This window comes from Macrotis lagotis, chromosome X (assembly GCF_037893015.1).
Source record: "Macrotis lagotis isolate mMagLag1 chromosome X, bilby.v1.9.chrom.fasta, whole genome shotgun sequence".
Lineage (NCBI taxonomy): Eukaryota > Metazoa > Chordata > Mammalia > Peramelemorphia > Peramelidae > Macrotis > Macrotis lagotis.
In genome coordinates this window covers 617931847-617959044 of record NC_133666.1, presented here as the reverse complement: position 1 = coordinate 617959044, position 27198 = coordinate 617931847, and the positions used below count along the sequence as shown (strand labels likewise).

The 27198-nt window shown below is 36.5% G+C and overlaps 1 protein-coding gene and 2 pseudogenes across 2 annotated transcripts in view; 1 reads left to right on the top strand and 2 right to left on the bottom strand.

Moving 5' to 3' along the window:
- TOP1MT (DNA topoisomerase I mitochondrial) overlaps nt 1-27198 on the top strand; it is a 109231-nt gene that overhangs the window by 59633 nt on the left and 22400 nt on the right. For both annotated transcript variants that reach the window (XM_074202928.1, XM_074202929.1), the window contains 3 exons: nt 1298-1419; nt 10817-10939; nt 11896-12083. In XM_074202928.1, coding sequence (XP_074059029.1) covers nt 1298-1419; nt 10817-10939; nt 11896-12083 — 433 coding nt within the window. The remainder of the gene's footprint in view (nt 1-1297; nt 1420-10816; nt 10940-11895; nt 12084-27198) is intronic.
- Nucleotides 18315-19280, bottom strand: LOC141496883 (V-type proton ATPase subunit D pseudogene; annotated as a pseudogene).
- Nucleotides 25391-26959, bottom strand: LOC141500055 (stearoyl-CoA desaturase-like; annotated as a pseudogene).

The following is a 27198-nucleotide window of genomic DNA, read 5'->3' as shown; positions in this document are numbered from 1 at the left end:
ATTCTACTAAGTCATACCAACATTCCATGCCACCAATTAATGACTGATTCGTGTCTGCATCTAATTGCTATACATCAGTATCCTTTCCATTTCTGCCTATTTAGATATTGAAATTCCCTAGAGCATCAATTTGCATTTGCTTAATTTTCTCTTTGTAACAACAGGTGCATCTTAGGGAATCTTCTCTTGTGTTGTCCATACAGCTTTTTTTTTCTTTCAATTAGTCCCATAACCTCATATTGTCCTCATTGAATACTGAGTGTACTTTTTTCTTTTTATCTTTATTGCTAATTTAGTTATAAATTATTTTAGGTGATTACTCTTCCTTCTGCCCTTCCTTCTTGGCACAAATTGCTTCTTGATTCTTCTTTATTGATAATTCATTTCAACAACAATGTTGTTGAAATATTAACCGATATTTATTTAGGCTTTTTCTATTCGGGGACTTATAATGATGATCAACAGAGATGGATAAAAAATGAAAAAGATATGGTTTCTGACTTCAAGAAGCCTACAGCTTCTATCGAGAGAAAATCGAATACCTGTTTTCAAGAGGGATAAACTGGCACAAAAAATGTTAAGAGGTTTGGGGATACTGCATATTACTGTCCGTTAAGTCATATTTTTTCTTGGTCTTTGGAATATCCTTTATATGTTTAAATTTACTCCTGAAGTTCCACTTATTTTAGGAGTATTACTGCTTTTATCTCTCTATTATTTATTTTATGTGGGCATTTGAGTAGATCCTTTGGTTGCCTTATCTGTGCATATTTTTCCTGTTTTGGACTCTAAGCTCTATCCTTGTAATATAAAATCAATAAGGGGTGGTTAGGTGGCACAGTAGATAAAACACCAGCCCTGGAGTCAGGAGTACCTGGATTCAAATCTGGTCTCACACATTTAATAATTACCTAGCTGTGTGGCCTTGGGCAAGCCACTTAACCCCATTTGCCTTGCAAAAAGCCTAAAAAAAATCAGTAAGTTTTTAAAGTTTAGATATTCTTAAATTAGAGTTCATGGTTTTGTCACTTAAATTTAACAAACATTTTACTGAGCGTTCGATAATGCATAAGACTAGGCACTTTTAGAGAATAAAAAAATTTGTATATTTTCACAGATTCTTCCCCTTCTCCCCCCCACAACTTAAACAAAACAAAGAAACAGAGTTATTGGTTCTGAGAGATAAAATGATCATAAATGTTAAGGAACAATGTTAGGGTTGTTGTCATTAGAAATAGTAGGACCTCTGAATAAGTGACAAACATGCCAAATGAACCTAGCCTTTTAATTTCCACAGGAAAAGCTTTAAAGTTGAGTTTAGCAGCAGAAGAAATTGCCACCTTTTATGGAAAAATGTTGGATCATGAATATACAACAAAGGAAGTTTTTCAAAATAATTTCTTCAGTGACTGGAGAAAGGTACTTTGTCTTAAATATGTGATTGAATGAATTGTTTTTTGTTAAATCTTGTACTGAATTGTCTTTTTTTTCCTTTTAACAAATTTTCATTATAAACAACTTCATAAAAAGCTAATGCAGAAATGCAGACTATAACTAACCTAGATCATAAGATTTAGAGCTTGAAGGGAACTTTATGGGTTGTTTGATTTAATTTCATCCTTTCACATGGGGACTATGAGGCCTAGCAGGGTTAAACAACGGATGTGAATCATAATTAGAACTGCTTACAAATTTGATCAGTAGATTAATGACAATAAGATTCATCTCTTGTGTTCCCTTCTAAACTCCATTTGATAGTATTTATCTTTTCTTGTGATTTTTGTAATTTGCTCTACTCACTCCAGTTTCTTCATCTTGAATTATTTTGAATATCTACATTGATGTGTGTTCTTAAAAATTGTCATCTTTTACAAAATTAAATTTCTTTTTAACTCCATGAAACCTTAAAATGATTTTTATACCTATGACAATGATTTATTTTCACTGTACTGTCACTGAATTGAAAATATTAAATATAAGTAGTCATTTAATAGTCATAAAATTATCTTTTTTTACCTCTCCTCTTAAATTTATCACTATAGTCAAGTAAAATACTGTTAACATTCCATTATATTAACGTACAGAGTTATTAATGGTATCTTGATTGCCAAATCAAGTGACCTTTTTTTAACTCATTTTCTTTGATCTCTCTGCAACCTTTGACACTGTTGATCATATCCTCCTTCTCTAGGTTTTTGGTTCATCTTCTCTTCTGGCTTTCCTCCCAACTAACCAACTGTTCTTCTCAATCTCCCTTGCTGCATCCTTCTCCAGATCATGCCCTAAAACGTCTTGATTCTGTCCTGGCCTTTCTTCACTTCTCCCTCATCGGTTCCCTTGGGTTTAGTTAACATCTTTTTTGCTTATGAATCTCAAATCTGCATTTCCTGCCTCAGTCTCTCTGCTTCTTCAGTCTTCTCATATCTCTAACTACTTTTCAGATATCTCTAACTGGATCTTCAGTAGGCAGCCTAAACTCATTATGTCAGAAACAGAACTTAGAATATTTTCCTCTAAATCCTTTGTCTCTAGTACTGTGGAGGGCACCACCACCTTCTCAGTTCCTGAGAATCTCAGCATGATTCAGTCACGCTGGATTATTCACTCTCTCTCATCACCACCCTACCCCACCCCTTATCCAGGTTGTTGCCAAGGCCAGTCCGTTTAGTTCTTGTGACATCTCTTGAATATGTCCCTTCTCTTCCCTGATGCCACCACCACTCTGATACAGAGCCCTCTTCACCATCTGCCCTACTACTGGCTCTGCCTGCTTCAGATCTCTTCCATTCGAATGCATTATGCATTGAACTACTAAAGGGATTCTTCTAAAATGCAAATCTGATCATGTCACTTCCATAATCAGTAAACTCCAATGGCTTCCCATTTTTCCAGGATCAAATACAAAATATTCTATTTGACCTTCAAAGCCTTTCATAGCCTGGACCCCTACTACTTTGTCAGTCTTCTCATATCTTACTCCCAACACATCCTCTTTGAACCAGTGACACTGGTCTCCTTGCTAATCCGCAGATGAGACTTTCCTCTATCCTCTCTGGCCTTCTCTGACTGGCCCCCAACCCTAGAATGCTTTCTTTTGTAACTGACCTTGATCCCCCTGACTTCCTTTAAGTGTTTCCTAAAATTTCACCTACAAGCCTTCCCTCTATTAGTTATTTCCTATTTATCTGTACACATACGCATAGATATGTTGCATGCATATATATCTATATCTCTATATATTCTATAATATTGTCTCCCCGTTGTGTTGTAAGTACCTTGAGAGCAAGAACTATCTTTTTTTAAAATTTTTTTTGTATTTGTATTTTTGTACAGTGATTTGCACATAGTAAGTGCTTAACAGCATTTCTTGAATTGAAAATAGACCACAGCTTGTTCAGTCTTAGTAGTTCAGGCTGTGAGACCATTGTCAGATTTACAATCATATATGAGGTAGCTGTGAGTATTTTATATAGGCAGTCTAGTATCATAGGTAGATGATTGCTCTTGCAATCCGGAAGGACTGGAATGAAGCACTGCCTTCTGACAACAGACTAGGAGTATGAGATAATGGGCAAGTCATCTCACTTATCAGTGCCCCAGGAAACTTTGGGATTGAGCTGCTTATCAGTGGTAGTGGAAGAAATTCAAGTATTGATGAAATCAAGGTTCAGATGTAAAAAATACATTCTCAGTCAAAGGTCATAGGATTTCAAGCTGGAAAGGACCTTATAAATCATCTAGTACAATCTGATTTTAAAGATGAGGAAGTCCCCTTGAGAAATTATGCTTTTCTCAAAGTGACATGGGTCCAAATGCTCTGGTCTTTTATTATACCATATTTGCAGGCAGATAGTATGGTCAGGGGTGGCTAGGTGGCACAGTAGATAGAGCACCAGCCCTGGAGTCAGGAGTACCTGAGTTCAAATCTGGCCTCAGACACTTACTAATTACCTAGCTGTGGTAATTAGTGGGCAAGCCACTTAACCCCATTGCCTTGCAAAAAAAAAAAAAAACCCTAAAAAACTGAAAAAAAAAAAGAAGGAAGGGATAGATAGTATGGTCAGTTTGTGTATTACCAGATCACTCTCCAAAAAAGACTATAATAGGGATTTAATGGCATTCCTGTTCCTCAGGAGCCCATACAACAAGTTCTGTTACTTTTTGTTGTTTTTGTCATTTTGTTGGCTATGAGGTGATGCCTCAAAGTTGTCTTCAGTTTCTTTGATCATTAGATCACTGAACATTTTTAGATGATGAGTTACATTTTTGTTTTCTATTTTATAAACTGTCTTATCCTAATTGTCTTCTCATATCATGGATAACTTAACTTATTCACAACTACATATAAGTTTTCTGTTTCTCCCTTTCATTACCATGTATGACTTCTTCCAGCTTCACTGCTCTTCATCACTTCCATTCTCCACTGAGAATAGTGTAGGTGGGGGAAGGTTGAAATCATATGAAGTATATTATAATAGCAATAATTGATGTTGTTTTATGGGGTAAACCTCTTTGAGATAAGAAGTGTGAATGTTATGAAGGATGTACATAGGGGAAATGGCCTCATGAATGGACAATAAAAATGCCACCTAAATTCATTTAGCTTTAGTCTATACTAGTTGGAGATCTTTATAGAAGTAGATAAAATTCATTTGGAGGAAAAAGCCTCTTTAAAGGAACTTTAAAAGATTGAGACACCTGGAAAATAATGAAAAAAAGAATGAAAGGGACAGTCCTCAAAATATATTATAAAACCAGTAACATGAAAACTATTTGGTACTGGTAAAAAGTAGAAAAAATCTTTAATAGAATATAATAGATAAGCAAAATCTAGAAGCAATCAAAAATAATAGCCTAGAATTTAGTAACCTCCAAAACTTAAATTACTAGAGGAGGGAGGGGAAACATTTACAGGGAAAACTGAAAGGCACTTTGAAAATAACTTTAGACTAACATCTTAATATATTACATAATAAGTTTCAAATAAATACACTGTTTGAATATCAAGGGTCACATTAAAGAATTAGAAGAGACTGGAAAGAGATTATTTTAATAATTCTGTCTTGGAGAGAATTTTTTTTTAATCAGGATTGGGGTCAGCTAGGTGGTGCAGTGGATAAAGTGCCACTCCTGCAGTCAGGAGGACCTGAGTTCAAACTTGGCCTCAGACACTTAATAATTGCCTAGTTGTGTGACCTTGGGCAAGTCACTTAACCCCATTGCCTTAAATAGATAAAATTTAAAAATAAAATAACTGAGGATTTATTTCATAAGCCTGCAAAGTTTATAAAACATGCTAGTAATTGATATGAGAAAAGGGCAAATAACAAAGATTTAGGCAAATCTACCTAAGAATAAGGGAGGAAGAACAGAAGGCCATAGTTCTCCAGCAGCCTTGGCCAGGAGCATGTGACTGTATGTAGCTTAAGGAGAGAAAGAAAATGAACATCGTTGTAGAGGGAAAGAAGGGAGAAGAGAGCTTTTCTTCTGGGTCCCTGCACTTAAATGCATTTCCATAGTGGGTTGGACAGGGATGGCATTTGGTTTAAGCACTTGACTCCAGGTGCTTTCAGAGAGAATTCTTGAGCAAATAAGAGATAGAAGTGATCACAAAAGACAAAATAAAAAATGTGAATAAAAACCTTTCACACAAACAAAATAGATCCAAAATAAAATCAAGGGGAAATTGTTCATTGACAGGGATAGATCTTTGAATCTCCTTTTACTGATGAAAATTTGATATCTTCTTTTCATAGGGAATTGACATAAATATTACTAAAATGAGCCATTCCCGGTAAATTAGTGACCAAAGAATATCAGTGAACAGTTTTCAAAAGAAGAATTGTATTTTGTAAATCACAATAATACAACATAATTCAAAGCATTAATAAAGGGAACATAAGTCAAAATAATTCAGATTCTATCTCACATCTTCAAATTAGCAAAATTGAAAAAATGGGAACATTTTAGAAGAGCTTATAAGAAGGCAAACACTAGTCTTTTTTTAAAAATTTTTTTCAGTTAAGACATATTTACTTTTTTCATCCTCCTATCTTCCCTCTTCTCTACCTCAAAAAACTTATATCCTTTTTCATTTGTGTTGGGCTTTTTCCATGGCAATGGGGTTAAATGATTTGCCCAAGGTCACACAGCTAAGTAATTATTAAGTGTCTTAGATTGGATTTAAACTCAGGTCCTCCTGACTCCAAAGCTGGTGCTCTATCCACTGCACCACCTAGCCTGCCCCATATTCTTTTAATCAATATGCATAGTCAAAAGAAAATTAATTCCCTTATTGGCCATCTCTAACAATGTATGTCTCATTCTATATGCTCAGTCTCTTTTTGCTCAGTAGGTTGGTAGCAATCTTCATCATCAGTCCCCCCTATTCCAGTCCATCCCTCATTCAGTTGCCAGAATTATTTTCCTAAAGCTCAGGTCAGCCAGGTCAATAAACTCCAGTGACTCCCTATTACCTCTAAAAGCAAATAGAAAATACTCTGGTTGGCCTTCAGATTCCTTCATAGCCCTCCCACCTTTTCAAAATTGTTACACTTTACTGCCTGACAGACACTCTAATCCAGTAACTCTGGCCTGACTGTTTCATGAACTAGATACTCCATTCCTCTACATCCTTTCTCATAGTCCACCTTGTCTGAAATGTTCTCCTTCCTCAACTCTGCTCCAACTCCCAACTTCCTTTAAATCCCAGCTAAAATCCTGCCTTTTATAGGAAGCCTTCCTAAATCCTTCTTAAGTATTTATTTCTCCTATATGTGGCTTATTTGTGCATATTTGTTTGCTTGTTGTCTCCCCCATTAGGTTGTGAGCTCTTTAAGAGTTGGGACTACCCTTTTGCTTTTCTTTGTATCCTCAGTGCACTTATTACTAGTAGGAGCTTAATAAACATTTGCTGACAGACTGGCAAGAATCTTTTTCAATCATGGTATTGAATTGAGTTCTTTAGTCTTTCAAAGCTGTTCTTTTTACAGTAATGGTGTTACAGTAAAAATTGTTCTCCAGGTTCTGCTCACTTCATTGTATCAGTTCAAGGGAAAAAAATGAAAGAAAAATGAGAAAGAAGGGATACCAGCAATACCAAATCTCAAAGCTGTAAATCATCACCACAGTGTTGTAATGGTTAAAAAAAAATAGAATGCATTAGAGAAACAGATTATGCATGCAGCATATGGAAAAGATCCCAACTTCCGAGGTCTGATTTCATTTCAACCAAAATTCAGTTCAACCAAACTGGAAGCAGTTTGAAAGAATTTGGGTTTAGACCATTCCTCGTGTTCATATACCCAGCCAGATATGCTTCAAATACATGACTTAATATAAAAGATCAAATCTTAAATTAGAAAAGCAAGGAAGAGGTTCCCTTTCAGAACCATGGATAGAGGAAGAATTCTTCGTCCAAGAAAGGAATAGACAAAATCAAAGCAGATAAAATGGAGTTTTGACTACATAAAGATTTAAAAGTTTTTCCATTAAAAAAAACCCAATGTAGTTAAGATTAGAAGTGAAACAATTAAGTAGGGAAGGAAAATCTTTGCAAGCAAGTTTACTGATAAAAGTATCATTTCTAAGATATGAAACAATTCAAATTTACAAAAATAAGTACCATTCCCCAATTTAAAGGATATGAGAAGGCAGTTCATAACAGAAGAAATACAGACCAGAATCGCTGGATTAAAGAGTAACAAGTCTGAAAAGGTAGGAATGGACTAGCTTATGAAGGGATTTGAAGGCCAACCGTATTTCTCCTTCCTCAATAATGACCATATTAAAAATGTTTCCAAAGAATTTTTAGAGAAATGAATATTAAAATAATGTTGAGATTTTATTTCACATTTAGATTGTTGAAATTGACAAAAAAATTACATGTTAAAGGGTGGACACATTAATGCACTTTTTATGTGGAAACTGGTACAGTCATTCTGGAAAACAATTAAAAACTATATCCCCAAAAGTCATGAGATTTTTGCCTACCAGGGTTACCAATTCTAGAGAAAAAAGAAAAAGACTCACACATGTTATAATATACTCTTGTAGCTGAGAATCAGTTTTCAATTTGAAATTATATATAAAAGAAGTAACTAGACCATTAGTATCTTTTGACTGAGCAGTCATTCCATATTACAGCCATTTTATATGTGAAGTCCATTTCCAATTTAGCAATCTCTCCAAGAAATGAAAAAAGTCAAAAGTTTCAGCCTACAATTTAATTCATCAAGTGGATTGTAATTTTATCATGAATCCTTCCACATTATCTTAGATTAGTATATTAATCAGAGTAGCTAATCCTTCAGTCGATCATCACAATATTGCTATTATTGTACACAATAACTGGTTCTGCTCATTTCACTTTGCATCAGTTCATATAGATCTTTACAAGTTTTTCTGAAACCATCACTTTTCCATTTCTTAAATAAGTGAGTTTTATTGATTATTAACAGGCCAGAGATGCTTGAACACAATCCATAGATGCCATGGTGTACCATCTATATATTCTAGCCAATATAATCTGGGTAATTTTTTTAATCCCTAAAGTATTTTTTTTCTTTTTAGAGCTCCATTTACTACTAGCATAGTTAAAAAGACAGGAAAGGAATGAGAAGGGAACTAGATAATGAGAGGCTTTGAATTCTAAACAGAGAATGTTATATTTCATCGTGAAAGTGATAGAGAGCCACTAGAGAGAATTGGTTGGACTGTGCTTTAAGAAAATCATTTTGACAACTGACTGGAAAGAATGAAAGGGGTAGAAACTTGAGGCAAGGAAACCAACCAGCCAGTTCTTGGAATAAATAGCCCTGGTAGAAAGAGATGAAAGGATTAAAGGAATTAGAAAAGAGCATAGTCAAGAGATATTGCAAAATCAACAGGTCTTGGGAATATCTAAATTTGAGATCTGGAAATGTGACACTGGAGGTCAGGAGAGAGGTTAGGGCTGCATAACAGAATTTCAGAATCATCAGCATAGAGATAATAATTTAATCTATGAGAATAGATGAGATTACCAAGAGAAATAATATAGGGGAAGAAGATAAGAAGGCCCAGAATAGAATCCCATGAGATATCCACAATTAACAGAAGAGCTTGGATGAAGATCCAGCAAAAGAAACTGAGAAGTAGTTAAATGGGCAAGAGGAGATCCAGTAGAAAGGATTGTCCTGAAAACTTGGAGAGAAAATACTACCAAAGAGAAAAGAGTTATTGACAGAAGCTGCAGAGAAGTCAAGGAGAAATAAGGGTTGGCAAAAAAAGCCATTTAATTATTTATTTATTCGTTTATTTATTGATTGATTTAGGTTTTTGCAAGGCAAATAGGATAAAGTGGCTTTCCCAAGGCCACACAGCTAGGTAATTATTAAGTGTCTGAGACCGGATTTGAACCCAGGTACTCCTGACTCCAAGGCCGGTGCTTTATCCACTACTCCACTAGCTGCCCCCAAAAGCCATTTTTTTAGATCATTAATAACTTTGGAGAGCAGTTTGGATTAAATAATGGGGTTAGAAAACCAAGATTGTAGAGTTAAGAAGAAAGAGAAGAGGAAAAAAAAATATATGTATATATCCTATTTGTAAAAAGAGGAAATGAAATACTCTATGTGAAGCATTTTTCAAACTTCAAAGAATTGTATAAATGCTAGCTGTCATTGTTATTGAGAGTTGTCATTTGCAAAAAAAAATATTACTAGAGTAAGCTTTGGGGACAGGGGGGTTGAATGCTGAAGTTGGAGCTCAGGAAGGTCTAGGTTCAGATCCAGGTGTGCACTGATGGAATGAGTGAGTCCATCAAGATTGATCATCTCCTCCACCACTGTCAGGGTGTACAAGCGTTTGTCTGGTTCTGTTCATCTCACTCAACATCAGTTCATGTAAATCCCTCCAGGCTTCCCTGAATTCCTGTCCCTCCTGGTTTCTAATGGAATGATACATATACCATAGTTTGCTAAGCCATTTCCCAATTGAAGGACATTTACTTGATTTCCAATTCTTTGCCACCACAAACAGGGCTGCTGTGAATATTTTTGTACAAGTGATGTTTTTACCCTTTTTTACATCTCTTCAGGTCACTTATCTTTCTCATTCAAAGACTTGTTATAAATGAGTATAATCTAGGCTAGTATACATATGAAATCATAGGTCATGCATGAATTGGCATAAATATTTGACAGTCATTTTTTCTGTACTCGTACTCAATGTGAAAGCTTTTACTTTTTCAGTAGGCATTAAATACATAGTGACCTACTTATGGTGTGTATGTCTGTGTGTGTATACATACATACCAAAGTATCCCAGAGTGTAAGCTCCTAAAAAGAGAATCCTTGGTTTATCATCTGATTTCTTTATTATGAAGTTTAGATGATATTGGTATTTTTAGGTACTAATAGAATGAATTATTAATCCTTGATGTTACCTAGTGGACCCTTTGTTTCTAGTCCATCTCTCAGGAATACCTATTTGACTCAATTTTTAGGAAAAGAAATTCCTTTTCTTCCCTCAATAACATATTTGTGTCCTGTTTATTGGGTCTATTTTTGATCTTCTAGTTATAGACAAGAGATGATCTATTCTGATGATTGATTGTGTTATGGATTTGCTTCATGCCATTGGCATGGACTTTGTTTCTTTTCAAGCTCCAGGCTTGCTAAGCTTGTTGAGAGGTTGGCCACAAGTGATAGTGTAAGTTTTATGAGAACTGTCAAAGTCTCTGCATCAGTTGTTGGGGCACCTATATGATAAAATCATGGAGCTTAAAGTTGATGGATAAGAAAGGCCTTATGCTGGTTTCTGGCTTTTGGCACAGGAAATGACAATGGAAGAGAAAAAGATAATCAAGTGCCTTGACAAGTGTGACTTCACAGAGATCCACCAGTACTTTGTTGACAAAAATGAAGCCCGAAAATCTTTGCCCAAAGAGGAGAAACAGGTCAGGATGCAATTTAAAACATTAAGAGTTGTTCATCTATTGATATTTATCTTAGAGGAATTCACCTTATTCATTCATGGGTCCCAACAGGCCACCAATAGAATGTCATTTATCAAAGACATATAAATTATATGCTTTAAGCAAAGTTACTTGCATGAAGTTCTTTACATTGAAGAAAAAATTAGGAAGTGATTATTTATTGATTATCATTTTATAAAAGGATAAGATTCTTTTAAATAGTAATCTCTCCTAGATGTTTAAAATGCTTCATTTCTGAAACAAATATATACTACATAAAATTAGGTTCACCATTAAGAGTCAGTATGGTATAGTGGGAGAAATGTGATTGGTAACATTTCCCCTCTGAAGAATGTGATAAATGAATAAAAGGTAATATTAATGTGGTACATAATTTTTAATTTTTTACATTTCTTTTATAAATAATTCTTTCAAACCTTTGAGAAAAATCTCCATAATAACTTTTTTAAAGTTTGAAATTCATTGAAGTGTTCCTAAGGAATGATAACTCTTTTCCTTAGAAGAAACAAAAATAGTTTTGAATAGAGATGAGTAAAGCACAGTTGTTTGAACAGTAATTGCATTGATGATCAAAATTTAACTTGGAACTTATCAAAAAAAAGTTGAACTATGATTTATTTTCCTTTTTTTTGCCTTACTTAAGTTTAGTTTGAAAAATTCTATTGTTGTCAACCTAACATGACTGGAGATGATATAGTAGTGGATTCTATCTTAGTTCTTATTATATCCCTCCACTAATTGTACATCACTCTAATTCTTTGGTTCCCTTAAATTTTTGATTTCTTGAGACCTTTTCCACATAAATTTAAATGTAAGTACAGATTATGGTTTAAGCTAATTGAAGGATGAATCCTTAAGTTTAAGAAACTTGTCCTGTTCTGCTCACTGCTAATGCATATGATGTTTTACTAACTCAGAAGCTAAAAGAAGAGGCAGAAAGACTTCAGGAAGAGTTTGGCTACTGTATATTAGATGGCCACAGAGAGAAAATAGGCAATTTTAAGACTGAGCCACCAGGGTTGTTTCGTGGTCGTGGGGACCATCCAAAAATGGGAATGTTGAAGAAAAGAATAATGCCAGAAGATGTAATCATAAACTGCAGCAGGTATGCTTTTTTGGTTTAGTAAAATCTTCCTATTATTTTAATAGCATAAATACTGTGATTTGAGTTAGTGATGGGGGTGGTGCTCCCTTCAGTTAAGAATACCTGGTAAAATTTAAACTAGAAATTGAGTTGATCTTGGTTAAGTTTTGTATTTTTTAACTTTAGAACATAAGGATCATTTTTTTTAAAAAAATTATTCTAGCTAATAAAAGCATTTTCTAGATTTTGAGTTATATTCAGGAACTAAAATTAATAAAGAGCATAAAGATTTTATTCCTTGTATCTGAAATGTATAAAAAGTTTAAGAGATATCATTTTCTGGGTAGTTAATGGTTTTATTAGTCATCTTAGTATATATACCTTTGGAAGAGTGAGTATTCCTTAGGGTTGCAGTTGACTGATTGGTTGGCTAAATTGGTTAAGTCTGAAGAAAGAAAATTAATATTATGAGAGGTGGAACTATTCTAATGAAGGGCTGGGGAACTTGACTTTGATAATATACTTTATTTCCAAACCACTTCCAGTCTAGGGTAATTCAGTGAAAGAATATATCCTCACCCAAATCTGAATAGAGCACTATAGGCTTCCCCAGCAGGGGTGGGTTCTGAACAAGATTAATCTAGTCTCATTATCAGCAGTGTCTTTCAGTTTGTGGCTTGGCAAGTAAAGAATTAAGTTTCAGAAAGAGAGAAATCCTGTGTCTTCCTAAAGTTTTCCTATATTATTTCTTGCATTATAGTGTTTAGGTTTTTTAACTTGTGATTTTCAGAGTGGGAACCACAGTCTTTAAATTGTTTCAAAGAATCCTGTCTTGAAAACAGTATGTTTTATTTAATGGAAAGCATGTTTTCATATTTAGATACATACACATATAAATACACTGTCTAAACATATAGACAATTTTATTTTTTGCAATTATGTATAAAAAATTTTTTAGTCTTTTATTTTTCCTGGGTGACATGTAAAAACAAGTTTTAATATTCATTTTTAAAACTTTGAATTTGGGGGTGGCTAGGTGGTGTAGTAGATAAAGCACCGGTCTTGGAGTCAGGAGTAACTGGGTTCAAATCCGGTCTCAGACACTTAATAATTACCTAGCTTTGTGGCCTTGGGCAAGCCACTTAACTCCATTTGCCTTGCAAAAAGCTAAAAAACAAAAAACAAACAAAAAAACCCTTTGAATTCCAAATTCTCCTTCTTCCCACCCCACACTCCCTCATTGAGAAAGGAAGTTTTTTGATATAAGTTAAAAATCTGTGGTCATGCAAAGCATTACCATAATAGTCATGTTGTGAAATTAAACAAACCCCCTCTGCCCCCTCCCCCAAAAAGAGAAACCTTTAGAAAAGTAAATTTTTTAAAAAAGCATACTTCAGTCTGTGTGGGGAATGGATAGTATTTTTTTTTTTGGAAGTTCCTCTGGAACTTTTTATTTTTGGAATTTTTATTTTTTTTTGCAAGGCAATGTGGTTAAGTGACTTGCCCAGGGTCACACAACTAGGTAATAATTTTAAGTGTGTGAGGTAGGATTTGAACTTGGGTCCTCCTGATTTCAAGGCCACTGTTCTATTCACTATGCCACCTAGCTGCCCCTGGATAATATTCTTTATCAAAAGTCCTTCAGAGTTGAGAAAAGGCAAGTCACTCATAGCTGATCATCTTACAATATTGTTGTTACTTTGTATATATTTCCATTGCATCTGCTCAAGTAAGTCTTTCCAGTTTTTACTGAGAGCATCCTGCATATCATTTCTTAGATCAGTATAGCATTCTATCCTAATCACATACCACATTTGCTCGTCCATTCCCCAACTAAGGGGCATCCCCTCACTTTCCAGTTTCTGGCCAACAGAAAAGAGCTGCTATCAATATTTTATATATGTGTGTGTATATATATGTATATATACAAATATATACACATATATCCTTTTTCATATACACACACACACACACACACACACACACTTTTCCTTCCTGTTTTTTTCTCTTCTGGAATATAGACCAGTTAGTAGCATTGCTAGGACAGAAGGGTAGGTGTGGCCCTTTGTGATAGTTCCAAATTCTCTACAGAATTTTTGAATCATTTTACAACTCCTCCAACAGTGCATTAATGTCTTGTTTTCCCTCCATCCCTTCCAACATTTGTCATCTCTCTCTATCCTATTAATCAATCTAATAGATATAAGGTAGTACCTCAGAATTGTTCTAATTTTCATTTCTCTAATCAGGAGTAAGTTTGGACTTTTTTTAAAAAGATATTTCTTCTTTTAGGTTTTTTTTTTCAAGGAAATGGGATTAAATGGCTTGCCCAAGGCCACACAGGTAATTATTAAGTGTCTGAGGCAGGATTTGAACTCAGGTATTCTTGACCTCCAGGGTTGGTGCTCTATCCACTGTGCCACCTAGCTGCCCCTAGACTTTTTTTTTAATATGGCCGTAGAAAGCATGAAAACTGTTCATATCTTTTGATAACTTAACAATTGGCAAATGGCTCTTATTTTTTTTATATATATATATTTGGCTCAGTTCTCTATGTATGAGAAATGAGGTCTTTATCAGAGAAACCTGTTTCAATATTTTCCCGTATTTATCATTGCTAACAATATTTCCTCCCCATTTATTCTATTCTCTTTCTCTTTCCATCTTGTCCCTCCACAAAAATATTTTGCATCTCACGAGCCCCTTCCACAATTTCCTTCCCTTCTATCATTCCCCCTCTTTCTCTCATCCTCTTCCTCTCCTACTGTCCTCTAGGTTAAGATAGATTTCTATGCCCAATTGAATATATATTATCACCCCTCTGAACAAGATTTTTTTTAATTAAAGATTTTATTTATTTTGAATTTTACAGTTTTCCCCCGCCAATCTTACTTCCCTCCCACCCCACCCCACAGAAAGCAATTTGTCAGTCTCTACATTGTTTCCATGCTGTACATTGATCCAAATTGAGTGTGATGAGAGAGAAATCATATCCTTAAGGAAGAAACAAAGTATAAGAGATAGCAAGATCAGACAGTATCAGTTTCTTTTTCTAAATTAAAGGTAATAGTCCTTGGTCTTTGTTCAAATTTCACAATTCTTTCTCTGGATACAGATGTATTCTCCACTGCAGAGAGCCCCAAATTGTCCCTGATTGTTGCACTGATGGAATGAGCAAGTCCATCAAGGTTGATCATTGCCTCCATGTTGCTGTTAGGGTATACAGTGTTTTTCTGATTCTGCTCATCTCACTCAGCGTCATTCGTGCAAATCCCTCCAGGCTTCCCTGAATTCCCATCCCTCCTGGTTCCTAATAGAACAATAGTGTTCCATGACATACATGTACCACAGTTTGCTAAGCCATTCCCCAATTGAAGGTCATTTACTTGATTTCCAATTCTTTGCCACCACAAACAGGGCTGCTATGAATATTTTTGTACAAGTGATGTTTTTTACCATTTTTCATCATTTCTTCAGTAGTGGTATTGCTGGGTCAAGGGTATGCACATTTTTGTTGCCCTTTGGGCAAAGTTCCAAATTTCTCTCCAGAAAGGTTGGATGAGTTCACAGCTCTACCAACAATGTAATAGTATCCCAGATTTCCCACAACCCTTCCAACAATGATCGTTTCTGGTCTTATTGGCCATTCTGAGAGGTGTGAGGTGGTACCTCAGAGAAGCTTTAATTTGCATTTCTCTAATAAGTAATGATTTAGAGCAATTTTTTAATATGGCTATGGATTGCTTTGATCTCCTCATCTGTAAATTTCCTTTGCATATCCTTTGGCCATTTGTCAACTGGGAAATGGCTTTTTTTTTCTTTTAAATATTACTCAGTTCTCTGTATATTTTAGAAATGAGTCCTTTGTCAGAAACATTAGTTGTAAAGATTGTTTCCCAGTTTACTACATTTCTTTTGATCTTGGTTACAGTGGTTTTATCTGTACAAAAGCTTTTTAATTTAATGTAATCAAAATCATCTAGTTTGTTTTTAGTGATGTTCTCCATCTCTTCCTTAGTCATAAACTGTTTCCCTTTCCATAGATCTGACAGGTAGACTAGTCCTTGATCTTCTGATTTGCTTATAGTATTGTTTTTTATGTCTACATCATATAACTATTTGGTTCTTATCTTGGTAAAGCGTGTGAGGTGTTGGTCTAATCTAAGTTTCTTCCATACTAACTTCCAATTTTCCCAACAGTTTTTATCCCAATAGCTGGACTCTTTGGATTTATCAAACAGCAGATTACTACAATAGTTTCCTGCTATTGCACCTAGTCTAGTCCACTGGTCCATCCACTCTATTTCTTAGCCAATACCAGACAATTTTGATGACTGATGCTTTATAACATAATTTTCGATCGGGTAGGGCACTTTTGCACTTTTTTTCATTAAATTCCAGGAAATTCTTGACTTTTTATTTCTCCATATGAATTTACTTATAACTTTTTCTAACTCATTAAAGTAATTTTTTTGAATTTTGATTGGTAGGGCACTAAACAGGTAGTTTAATTTTGGTAGAATTGTCATTTTTATTATAGTAGCTCTACTTATCCATGAGCAGTTGATATTTGCCCAGTTATTTAAATCTGATTTAATTTGTGTGAGAAGTGTTTTATAATTGTTTTCAAAAAGTTTCTGAGTCTGCCTTGGCAAATAAACTCCCAGGTATTTTATATTGTCTGAGATTACTTTGAATGGGATTTCTCTTCCTAGCTCTTCCTGCTGTATCTTTGCTAGACATATATAGAAAAGTTGGGGATTTATGAGGGTTTATTTTATAACCTGCAACTTTGCTAAAATTGCTAATTGTTTCCAGTAGTTTTTTGGATGATTTCTTGGGATTCTCTAGGTAGACCATCATGTCATCTGCAAAGAGAGTGAAAGTTTTGTCTCTTCCTTCCCAGTTCTAATTCCTTCAATTATTTTTTCTTCTCTAATTGCTGAAGCTAACATTTCTAATACAATATTAAATATGATATTGAATGGGCATCCTTGTTTCACCCCCTGATCTTGTTGGGAATGCCTTTAGCCTCTCCCCATTGAATTTAATGCTTGTTGATGGTTTCAGATAGATACTGCTAATTATTCTAAGGAACAGTCCATTTATTCCTACACTCTCTAGTGTTTTTAGTAGGAATGGGTGCTGTATTTTGTCAAAAGGTTTTTCAGCATCTATTGATAATGGTCCTATAATTTCTGATAGGTTTGTTGCTGGTATAGTTGATTATACTGTTTTCTTAATATTGAACCAACCCTGCATTCCTGGGATAAATCCTACTTGGTCATAATGTATTATCCCAGTGATAACTTGTAATCATTTTGCTAAGATTTTATTTAAGATTTTTGCATCTATATTCATCAGGGAGATAGGTCTGTAATTTTCTTTCTCTGTTTTAACTCTTCCTGGTTTAGGTATCAGCACCATATTAGTTTCATAGAAAGAGTTAGGCAGAGTTCCGTCTTCCCCTATTTTTCCAAAGAGTTTATATAGAATTGGAACCAATTGTTCCTTAAATGTTTGGTAGAATTCACTTGTGAATCCATCAGGTCCTGGAGATTTTTTCTTAGGTAGTTCAATGATGGCTTGTTGAATTTTTTTTTTCTGAGATAGGATTGTTTGGGTATTTAATCTCCTCTTCATTTAACCTGAGCAACTTATATTTTTTGTAAATATTCATCCATTTCACTTAGATTGTCAAATTTATTGGCATAGGGTTGGGCAAAATAATTTCGAATTTTTGCTTTAATTTCTTCCTCATTGGTGGTGAATTTACCTTTTTCATTTATGATACTAGCAATTTGTTTTTTTTTAATCAAATTAACCAGAAGTTTATCAATTTTATTGGTTTTTTCCATAAAAACCAACTTTTGGTTTTATTTATTAATTCATTAATTTTTTTGCTTTCAATTTTTTTTATTTCTCCTTTAAGTTTTAGAATTTCTTTTTTTTTTTTTCATTTTTAAATTCTTTTACACTGCTTGTAATACACAGGAATTGGCAGAATTTCTTCCGTAATGGAGGGGGAAAGTTGTCTTCCATAGAACTGAGACCAGCCATGCAAGAAAAAAAGATGTGATGCTATTCACAATACTAGATTGAAGCACCACTAAAAGCAGAGGTTGAAAGTAGATCAAAACCGAGGGTTGTGTATGTAGGAGTCAGGCATGAATCATTATTATTTTCAAAAGGATGTTTTCCAAATACACCGAAAGCATAAAACATCACAACTCTGCTTACATACATAGACAAACAAGGGGAAGAATAACAATAGGTCATACTTGTACAGGTTCCTGGGCTGGTCAATTACCATTAAGTGGTGGTCGTCCTACTGATATAATCATGATCTCTCCAAATAATCCCAATAACTTATTATCAACTAATGGAATTCTTGGGCTATAACAAATAACCCATTACATGTAGAACCTGGATACCATGTATTATAAGAAACCATAAGACCAAAGTCTCAAAGAAGACTATAGAATAGGAAGGGCTATTCAGATAGAAGATCTTCATCTCTCTCCTCAGCCAGTAGATTAGCAGGCTCCAACAGTTCTCCAGCTGCTTTTCGAAACTCCAATTCTTTCTCTGTTTTCTCTTTAAGAATCTTCTTCTTCTCCTGTATTTTCTTTAACCTATAAAACTCTTCACATTCCCATTCATCCAGTTCCGTGATGATGTAAGTAAGTGTACGTTCAGTCCGGGGAATGATCACATGCTCAATGGCATTCACTTGTCTGTTATTTTAATGGCCTCATCCAGTGTAACAAAAGAAGTCTGCAGTGATGCTAGTTCCACCAGCAGTTCCACTGCTTTGGCATAGTTCCTCTTCAGTTTGGCCAATTGTTCCCCACCTCTGGCCAAACCAGTCAATTCATAACTGTCAGTTCCTTCTTGATAATGTTCAAACACTGGCAAGGCGAAACCTGCTACATTATCTTTCTTTGCTCTGATCTTTACTTGGGCTTTGTTCACGTTCTGAATAACAGTGGTACTAAAGTCTCCAGCTGTGAATTTGACCTCAGCAAGTGAGAAAGCAGCTTCACCCATTAGCGTTTTGGTCTCGATCTTCTTTAGGATCTGCTGAAATCGAAGAGTCAAGGCATCAGATTTTTTCTTGAGGAGGTTTCGGCCTGTCTGTGCTCCTTTTAATCGAGCCTTCATAATAGTCTGTGCCATTCACGAGGGGAAGATGTCGATGCAGTCTTTGCCAGACATCCTGTGGGTGGTTGTCCAGCGGCAGCTGGCCGATCCCCGGGCCTATCGCTTTTGGCTCCCAAGCCCTTGGTCACTGCCGCCAGCCTCCGCCTCCGCCGCCGCCTCTTCATACAGTCCTAGAATTTCTAATTTAGTATTTAATTAGGGATTTTTAATTTGTCCTTTCTCTAATTTTTTAGTTGAATATTTAATTCATTGATTTTCTCTTTCTCTAATTTATTCATGTAAGCATTTAAAGATATAATATATCCCCTGACAGCTGCTTTGAGTGAATCCCATAGGTTTTGGTATGTTGTTTCATTATTGTCATTATCTAGGGTAAAATGATTAATTTTTTCTGTAATTTGTTTTTTGATCCACTCATTATTTAAAATGAGGTTATTCAGTTTCCAGTTGGTTCTGGGTCTATATCTCCCAGCCCAATATTGCATATGACTTTTATTGCATTGTGATCTGAGAAAGATGTTTTCATTATTTCTGCCTTTCTGCAGTTGATCATTAGATTTTTATGCCCTAGTACATGGTCAGTTTTTGTATAAGTGCCATGTACTGCAGAGAAAAAGGTATATTCCTTTCTATCCTCATTCAATTTCCTGCATAAGTCTACCATATCTAGTTTTTCTAACAATCTATTTACTTCCTTAACTTCTTTCTTGTTTATTTTATGATTCGTTTTATCTAGATCTGATAGTGGGAGGTTGAGGTCTCCCACTAGTAGACTTTTGCTGTCTATGTCTTCCTGTAGTTCTTTCAGCTTCACCTCTAAGAATCTGGATGCTATCCCATTGGGTGCATATATATTCAGTATTGAAATAACTTCATTATCTATCTATTATCTATTATCTATCTTTTAGGAGGATAAAGTTTCCTTCCTTATCTCTTTTAACGCTATCTATTTTTGCAGCTGCTTTGTCTGAGATAAGGATTGCTACCCCTGCTTTTTTTCACTTCAGCTGAAGCAAAATATATTTTGCTCCAACCTTTTACCTTTACTCTATATGTATCTCTCTGCTTCATATGACTTTCTTGTAAGCAGCATGTTGTAGGATTCTGGTTTTTAATCCACTCTGCTATTTGCTTATGTTTTTAAGGGAGAGTTCATCCCATTCACATTCAAAGTTATAATTATTAATTCTTTATTTCCCTCTATGCTATCTTCTCTCTTTATTTTCCCCTTCCCCCCTTTATCCATATTCCCTAGTATTTTGTTTCTGAATACCACCCCCTTCAGTGTGTTTGCCCTCCTATATCCACTCCTCCCCTTTCTTTCCCTTTTCCCTTTTTCCCTTTTCCTTTTCTTTCGTTAGTTCCCCTTTTTTCTCCCCCTCCCTTTCTCCAACCCCCCTCCCCTTTTCCCCTTTTAAAACTTGAGAGGCTAGATGTTTTTTAAGTTAACTGAGTATGTGTGTAAATTGACTTTTTAAGCCAAGTCTGAAGAGAAGATGACTCAGGTGTTTCTCATATCCTCCCTTCTTCCCCTCTGTTACCATAGGTATTTTTTACCTCTTATTGTAATGAAATTTACCCCCATTCAATCCCCTCCCTCCTCCTGTCTCTTTCCTATTCCCCTTTTTAAGGAGATAGTGTTTTTAAGTTTTCTGAGTACTAGAAAATTCTGAGTATCCATCACTTCTAGGTAAGTACATTCTATCTAATAGAGGTACAGTTCTTGAGAGTTATTAGAGTCTTTCTCCTAAGTAGGGTTATAGCCAGTTTCATCCCATTGGATAGCGGTCTCATGGATAAGTCATTAGTGTCCATCACTTCTGGCTAGGTATATTCTCTCTGTTAGAGTTACAATTCTCAAGAGTTATGAGAATCTTTTTCCCATGCTGGGATATAGCCAGTTTCAACTTATTGGATAGCAGTTTTTTTCTTTACACCCCCTTTTTTTTACCTTTTCATGTGTCTCTTGAACCTCCTGTTTGATGTCTAAATTTTCTATTTAGCTCTGCTCTTTTCATCAGGAATTTTTGGAATTCTTCCATTTCGTTAAATGTTTGAACCAGTTTTGATGATCATTCACTGTCCCCCTCACATCCCCCCCTTCCGTTCTACTGCCAATATTTTTTCTTTACTCTTTTATGTGAAATAACTTATCCCATTCTATTTCCTCAATTTTCCTTTCTCCCAGTACATTTCTCTCTAAACATTCTTTAACTTCATCTTTTATATTATCCCTTCATATTTAATTCCCACCTGTACTTTGTCTAGATCTGTTTTCCAGGTCAGTTGTTTATCAGCTTCCCTTTGCTCAATTCTATATTTTATCTTTTTTTTTTTAGTTTTTTTTGCAAGGCAAATGGGGTTAAGTGGCTTGCCCAAGGCCACAAAGCTAGGTAATTATTAAGTGTCTGAGGCTGACTCCAGGACTGGTGTTCTATCCACTTTGCCACCTAGCCGCCCCTCAATTCTATATTTTAAAGAATTAGTTTCTTCAGTGAGCTTTTGTATCTCCTTTTCCATTTGGCTAGTTCTGTTTTTTAAAAGCAATCTTCTCCTCTTTGACTTTTTGGACCTCTTTTTGCATTTGGACCAGTCTAGTTTTTAAAATGTTATTTTCTTTAGTATTTTGTGTGGGTGTGGGTAGGTATGTGTCTGTCTCCTTCACTAAGCTGCTGATTCAGTTTTCATGATTTTCTCACATTATTTGATTTTCAAAATCTTTTTGGAGTCCTTCCATGGCCTGAGACCAATTCATACCATTCCTGGGAGGTTTTGGATATAGAAACTTTGATTTTGTTATCTTCTGAGGGTGTATTTTGATCTTATCACCATAGTAACTGAATGTGGTCAGGTTTTTTTTCCTTTCTGTTGTTTGCTCATTTCCTCAGCCTGTGACTTGATTTTAACTCTTATTAATCTGAGGCTCTGCTTCTGGGAGAAAGAGTGCACTGTCCCACATTTTTGTGTTGTTTTTTTTTTTTTCGGGTGCTTTCAGAGATATTTCTGGGGATCTGCTAGCTTTTAATTCTTCCAAAGTCCTATGATCTAAGAAGAAGTTCATAACACTCTCCTGATCTATGCACTGGTCTGTGGGTGACTACAAGTGCTCCCTTCTGCCCTGGAGTTGTGAGCCCCTGCTCCCCTTGCAGCAGCAAGCTCTGGTGTGCTTCTACTTCTCTTCATTCTGGGACTATGACCCATATCAGAGTATGGACAAAGTAACAGGCCTGCCTCAGTGATAGCAAAGAGACCCCTATAATCTCCTTCTGACCCCCTTAAGTCTGTTGCCCGAGAGCTCTAGAAGCAGCTACAGCTACTGATTCAGCGTCTTCCAAGGACAGCTCCCCGTCCTCTGGGACAAGGTCTGTGCTGTTGATTCTGGTCTGGACTGTGTTCCACTCTCCCTGATGCAGCAGACATTTCCTGCTGACATTCCAAAGGATCCTTGGCAAGCTCTGGCCTGAGAGGTCTAAAAACTGCCACCACTGCCAGTGAACCAATTGCCTAGCTTCCCATTCCTGAATTGCTGGGACCAGTTCATTCTGGTGTGGCCCCAACTGTTCTGTGCTCCTCTCTCACCCCGGTGCAGAAGACCCTTATCCTGGATCTTTCATGTTATCTTGGATTGGAAAATTGTTTCACTCAGCCTTTTCATTGAATTCTGCAACTCCAGAATTTGTTTAGAGTCATTATTTAAAGATATTTGGGGTGATTTTGGAGAGAGCTTGGGCAAGTCCCTGCCTTTATGCCACCATTGACTCCACCCCTTGTAAAAACAATTTTTAACATTTGCTTTTTAAAATTTTGAGTTCCCAATTCTCTCCCTTCCATGAGAAGGCAAACAGTTTGATATTGGTTATATGCAGTCATGTAAAACATGTCACAAAAGAAAATACAGATAACACCCTCCAAAATAGAACAAGAAAAATAAAGCTCAAAAAATATGCTTCATGAGATGAGCAGAACCAGAAGAACATTGTACATCCTAAAAGCAACATGGAGGTGATGATTAACCTTAATGGACTTGCTCATTCCATCAGTGCAATAATCAGGTACAATTTGGGGGTATCTGAGATGGAGAATGCCATCTGTATCCAGAGGAAAATATTGTGGAGTTTGAACAAAGACCAAAGACTATTACCTTAAATTAAAAAAAAAAACCATTATCTTACTATGTAATTTTGCTATCTCTCTTATACTTTATTTTTTTTCCTTAAAGGTATGATTTCTCTCTCATCACATTCAATTTCAATCAGTGTATACCATTTAAACAATATAAAGACTAACAGACTGCCTTCTGTGGGGGGGGATCTAGATTGGGGGGGAAATTGTAAAATTCAAAATAAATAAATAAACTAAATCAAAAACAACTAGGGGGTTCAAAATCTGAAAAAAAGGAAAAAATATGCTTCAATATGCATTCAGACTCCCATCAGTTCTTTCTTTAGAGGTGGAATGCAGTTTTCCTTATAAATTCTCTGGATTTACCTTATTGTATTGCTTAGAGTAGCTAGGACATTCACGGTTGATCTTCATAAAATATTGCTCTTCTTCCAGTTTGAGCATGTTTTTTAGTAATTATTGGGTGTTTTTTTTTTTGCTTCTCTTCTTGCAGTATCTCTTGGAGTATCTCTTCTTCCATATATTTTCATTCCCTATTATTGATTTCTCTTTTGTTTCCTCATTGAGACTTGTCAACATGGCTTCATGTTTTTTCAGTTCTGCTAATTATTTCTCCTGTTGGAGGCTGTAAATTCTGGTGTCACAATTTTCATTTGCTTTTATAACACCCAGGAACAATGTGTTGTGGTTTCATACTCTAAAATCCTTAACAATCTGGTATTAAAATCATTTTTTAGTTTTACAGTGTATGATTTGTGTACTAGATCTGATACCTAGGGGTCATATTTTTTTTCTACTGATAATGTCCTAGTTGATTTATCAGTTTATGGTAAACATCTTTGAGAGTCTTTTTTTTTCTTATGAGATCTTTGGTAATTTCAGTCTTTTCCTCCTTCCTTTCCCCTATTGCCCATTTTCTAGGTCCTGTCCTTAAAGTGGTTTCCCTAAGGGGCTAAGGCAGTTCAGCTTCCAACATGCTGGGCAATTCATGATGCACTAGCCTAGATTTCTGCTCCAAGTGACTTTTAGGAAGAATGAGCTGACCAGAACTGGCTGCATAAAGTAACCTCCTGCTCCCCAAACACAATGTCCTGCCCTATTTCCTCTGCTCTTTAATTCCATGGTCCTGTGGTTCAGACTGCTATCACATTGTTGCTTTTGTAGCCTGGGCAGATTTATGCCATTTGGAGTTTGAGTTTCTGCGCACTAGGGGGAAACAAGGTCAGGATGTGGACTTGACTTCCCTTACTAGTCTAGACATGTGTCTTGCCCCATTTCCTATATCCCACTACTTTCTTTTAGCATTCTTTTGTAACAAGATATGCTGCCATTGCACTGGATATCACTGCCTCAGGTTTCTGTGATTTAGAGTTTGGATCTCTTAATGGAAAGAGTGGGGAGGGAGGTGGTTGGGAGATTGAGAACCCCATCTGTGGGTTGGGTTAGATTTTGCTGCCTGCAGTGTGGTGAGCTGTGGGCTCTTGGGTGTTGAGTGAAAGCCAGGAAGGCATTAGGTCTTGGGCAATTTTACCTTCTATGGATTTTTGGTAGAGACTAGTAGTGTCATAATCTTTACATAAGTATCACTATAATCTTCATAATGACTTAATTTTAAAATATATTGTTATCTGTATTGTATTGTGTTTTGTAAAATAGTTCCCAATTAAATTTTAATCTGGATCTCATGCAGGACTATTATGGGCTACATGCCAGCCCATAGTTTGTGTTTGACATCTCTATCGTAAATCATGGAGACAACTGAAATTTTATTTCTGGTGCATGATTTCTGTTTTGGAGAAGCTAGGGAGATCATGAGGTTCAGAGAAATTACCCAGTTCTTTCTCTTCTTGGTTACATGACCCTAGTAGATAATTTCTTTACTAATGCTTGATTAATGTTTGAACATTTTGATAACATGATATTTTTTAGGTTGTTTTTTTTTTTTGCAAGGCAATGGGGTTAAGTGGCTTGCCCAAGGCCACATAGTTAGGTAATTATTAAGTGTTGGCTGGATTTGAACTCAGGTACTCCTGACTCCAGGGCCGGTGCTCTATCCACTGTACCACCTAGCCACCCCGATACATGATATTTTAATGTTTAAGCATCTCCCCTGTGCAAAGTCCTCTTTCAAGTAATATATTCAAAGCTCTCATGATTTTTATCATAAGAATCACATTTTATATAATAGTATCTAAGTATACTATCTAAACCTGACATATCAGACAAAAATTTCTATTTGTTACCATTACTTAGAGTTTTAAAAAAAGAATTCTGTGAAGTCATCCTCCATCATATTGTCTCATCTGTCCTAGGAAATCTCACTATTTTTAGTATATTGTTGGGAAGGTTAGCCTAAGTTATTTTTCTTTTGTGTTTGTTTTGTTTTTTTTTTTTGCATTGTAAAGGAATACTGTATTGGAATGGGTTAAAAAAAATCATCTAGCATCTGGTAGCATTATTCAGTACTTAAGAGAACATTAGACTTCTGCCCAGCTGGCTTGGTGGGGGGAGCGGGAAGGTGGGGAGGAAGGCCTCAGCTGCTCTTGGCTCTCCCTTCACCAGTTCTGGCACATCTGGCAAGGATGGCAGCCTTGGAGAATTTCTTTCGGTCATAGGCCAAGCCCAGGAAACACATGCAGTCAATGAAGAACGTGGTGAAGTTGATGTGCCAGCAATACTCACTGGCAGAGTAATCGAACGGGAAGATGTGATGGTAGTTGTGGAAACCTTCACCTGCAGCTCCAAGTGCCACCAGGATATTCTCTCGGGGGTTGATGCTTTTATCATAGGGCCGGAGCAGCGCTATTCACTAGCCAGGTGGCATTGAGTACGATGGCATACCTCAGGAAGGTGGAAACAAACAGGCTGTGAGCAAAATCCTCGCCCCAGAAGTACCAGGGGATGAATGTGGGGAAAATGAAGCACATGAGGAGGATGCCAGGCTTGTAGTATCTCCTCTGGAACATCAGCAGCTTCTCAGCTTTGAGATCAGACAAGTCAAGCAAACGGCCCTTCTCAGTTACATCTGGGTGTTTGCACACTAGCAGCCAACCCACGTGGGAGAAGAAAAATCCCCGTGAGGCATTATGGGGATCAGTATCCATCTCAGAGAACTTATGATGTACTCAGTGGTCCTGGGCCCACTCAAAAATGTCATTCTGGAATGCCATGGTGTTAGCTATTGTCAGAAAGATTCTGAGGGGTAGGCGTGCTTTGTAGGTTCTGTGACTCCAGAGACGATGAGCTACAGCAATGATGCTTAGGGCACTGATCAGATAGTACCCAAATACCCACATCAGGGTGTAGATGTGAGAGGAAGGCAACAGGACCAGCCCATACAGAGCTCCCAAGTGAAGCAGGCCCATCAGGATGATGTTCCTCCAGACATATACGAATTTGGGTTTGGGGCCTTCCTTCTCTCGGTATGTGGGATCAAACATATCATCCTGCATCTCATAGTTGACTCCCTCTTCGTCCTTCTGGATAAGGGTTTTTGAAGCTCCTCTGGGGGCTCTGTTCTGCAGGGCCCTGGAAGGGGCCGTGATGGTGGTTGTGGTGGTCATGGTGTAGGAGGGAATCTCCTCCTGGAGCAAGTGGGCTGGCATCGGGGCTGCAGGGTCCGGGGCTGTGGAGTCTCTTCGGAGCTGCGCAGTCTCTTCGGGACTGCGGGGTCTGGGGCTGTGGGGTCTCGGGCCTGCGTCCCTGGACACTGGGAGCCACTGCTGCTGGGCTCGGGCTCGGGCTGCCTGCTCTGCTCCGGCCGCTCCGGTGCAAGGCTTTAAAGGCGCCGTGGCCGCTGGGCACTAAGTTATTTTTCTTTATTGATTTATTGCTTTAAATGCTTTACCAT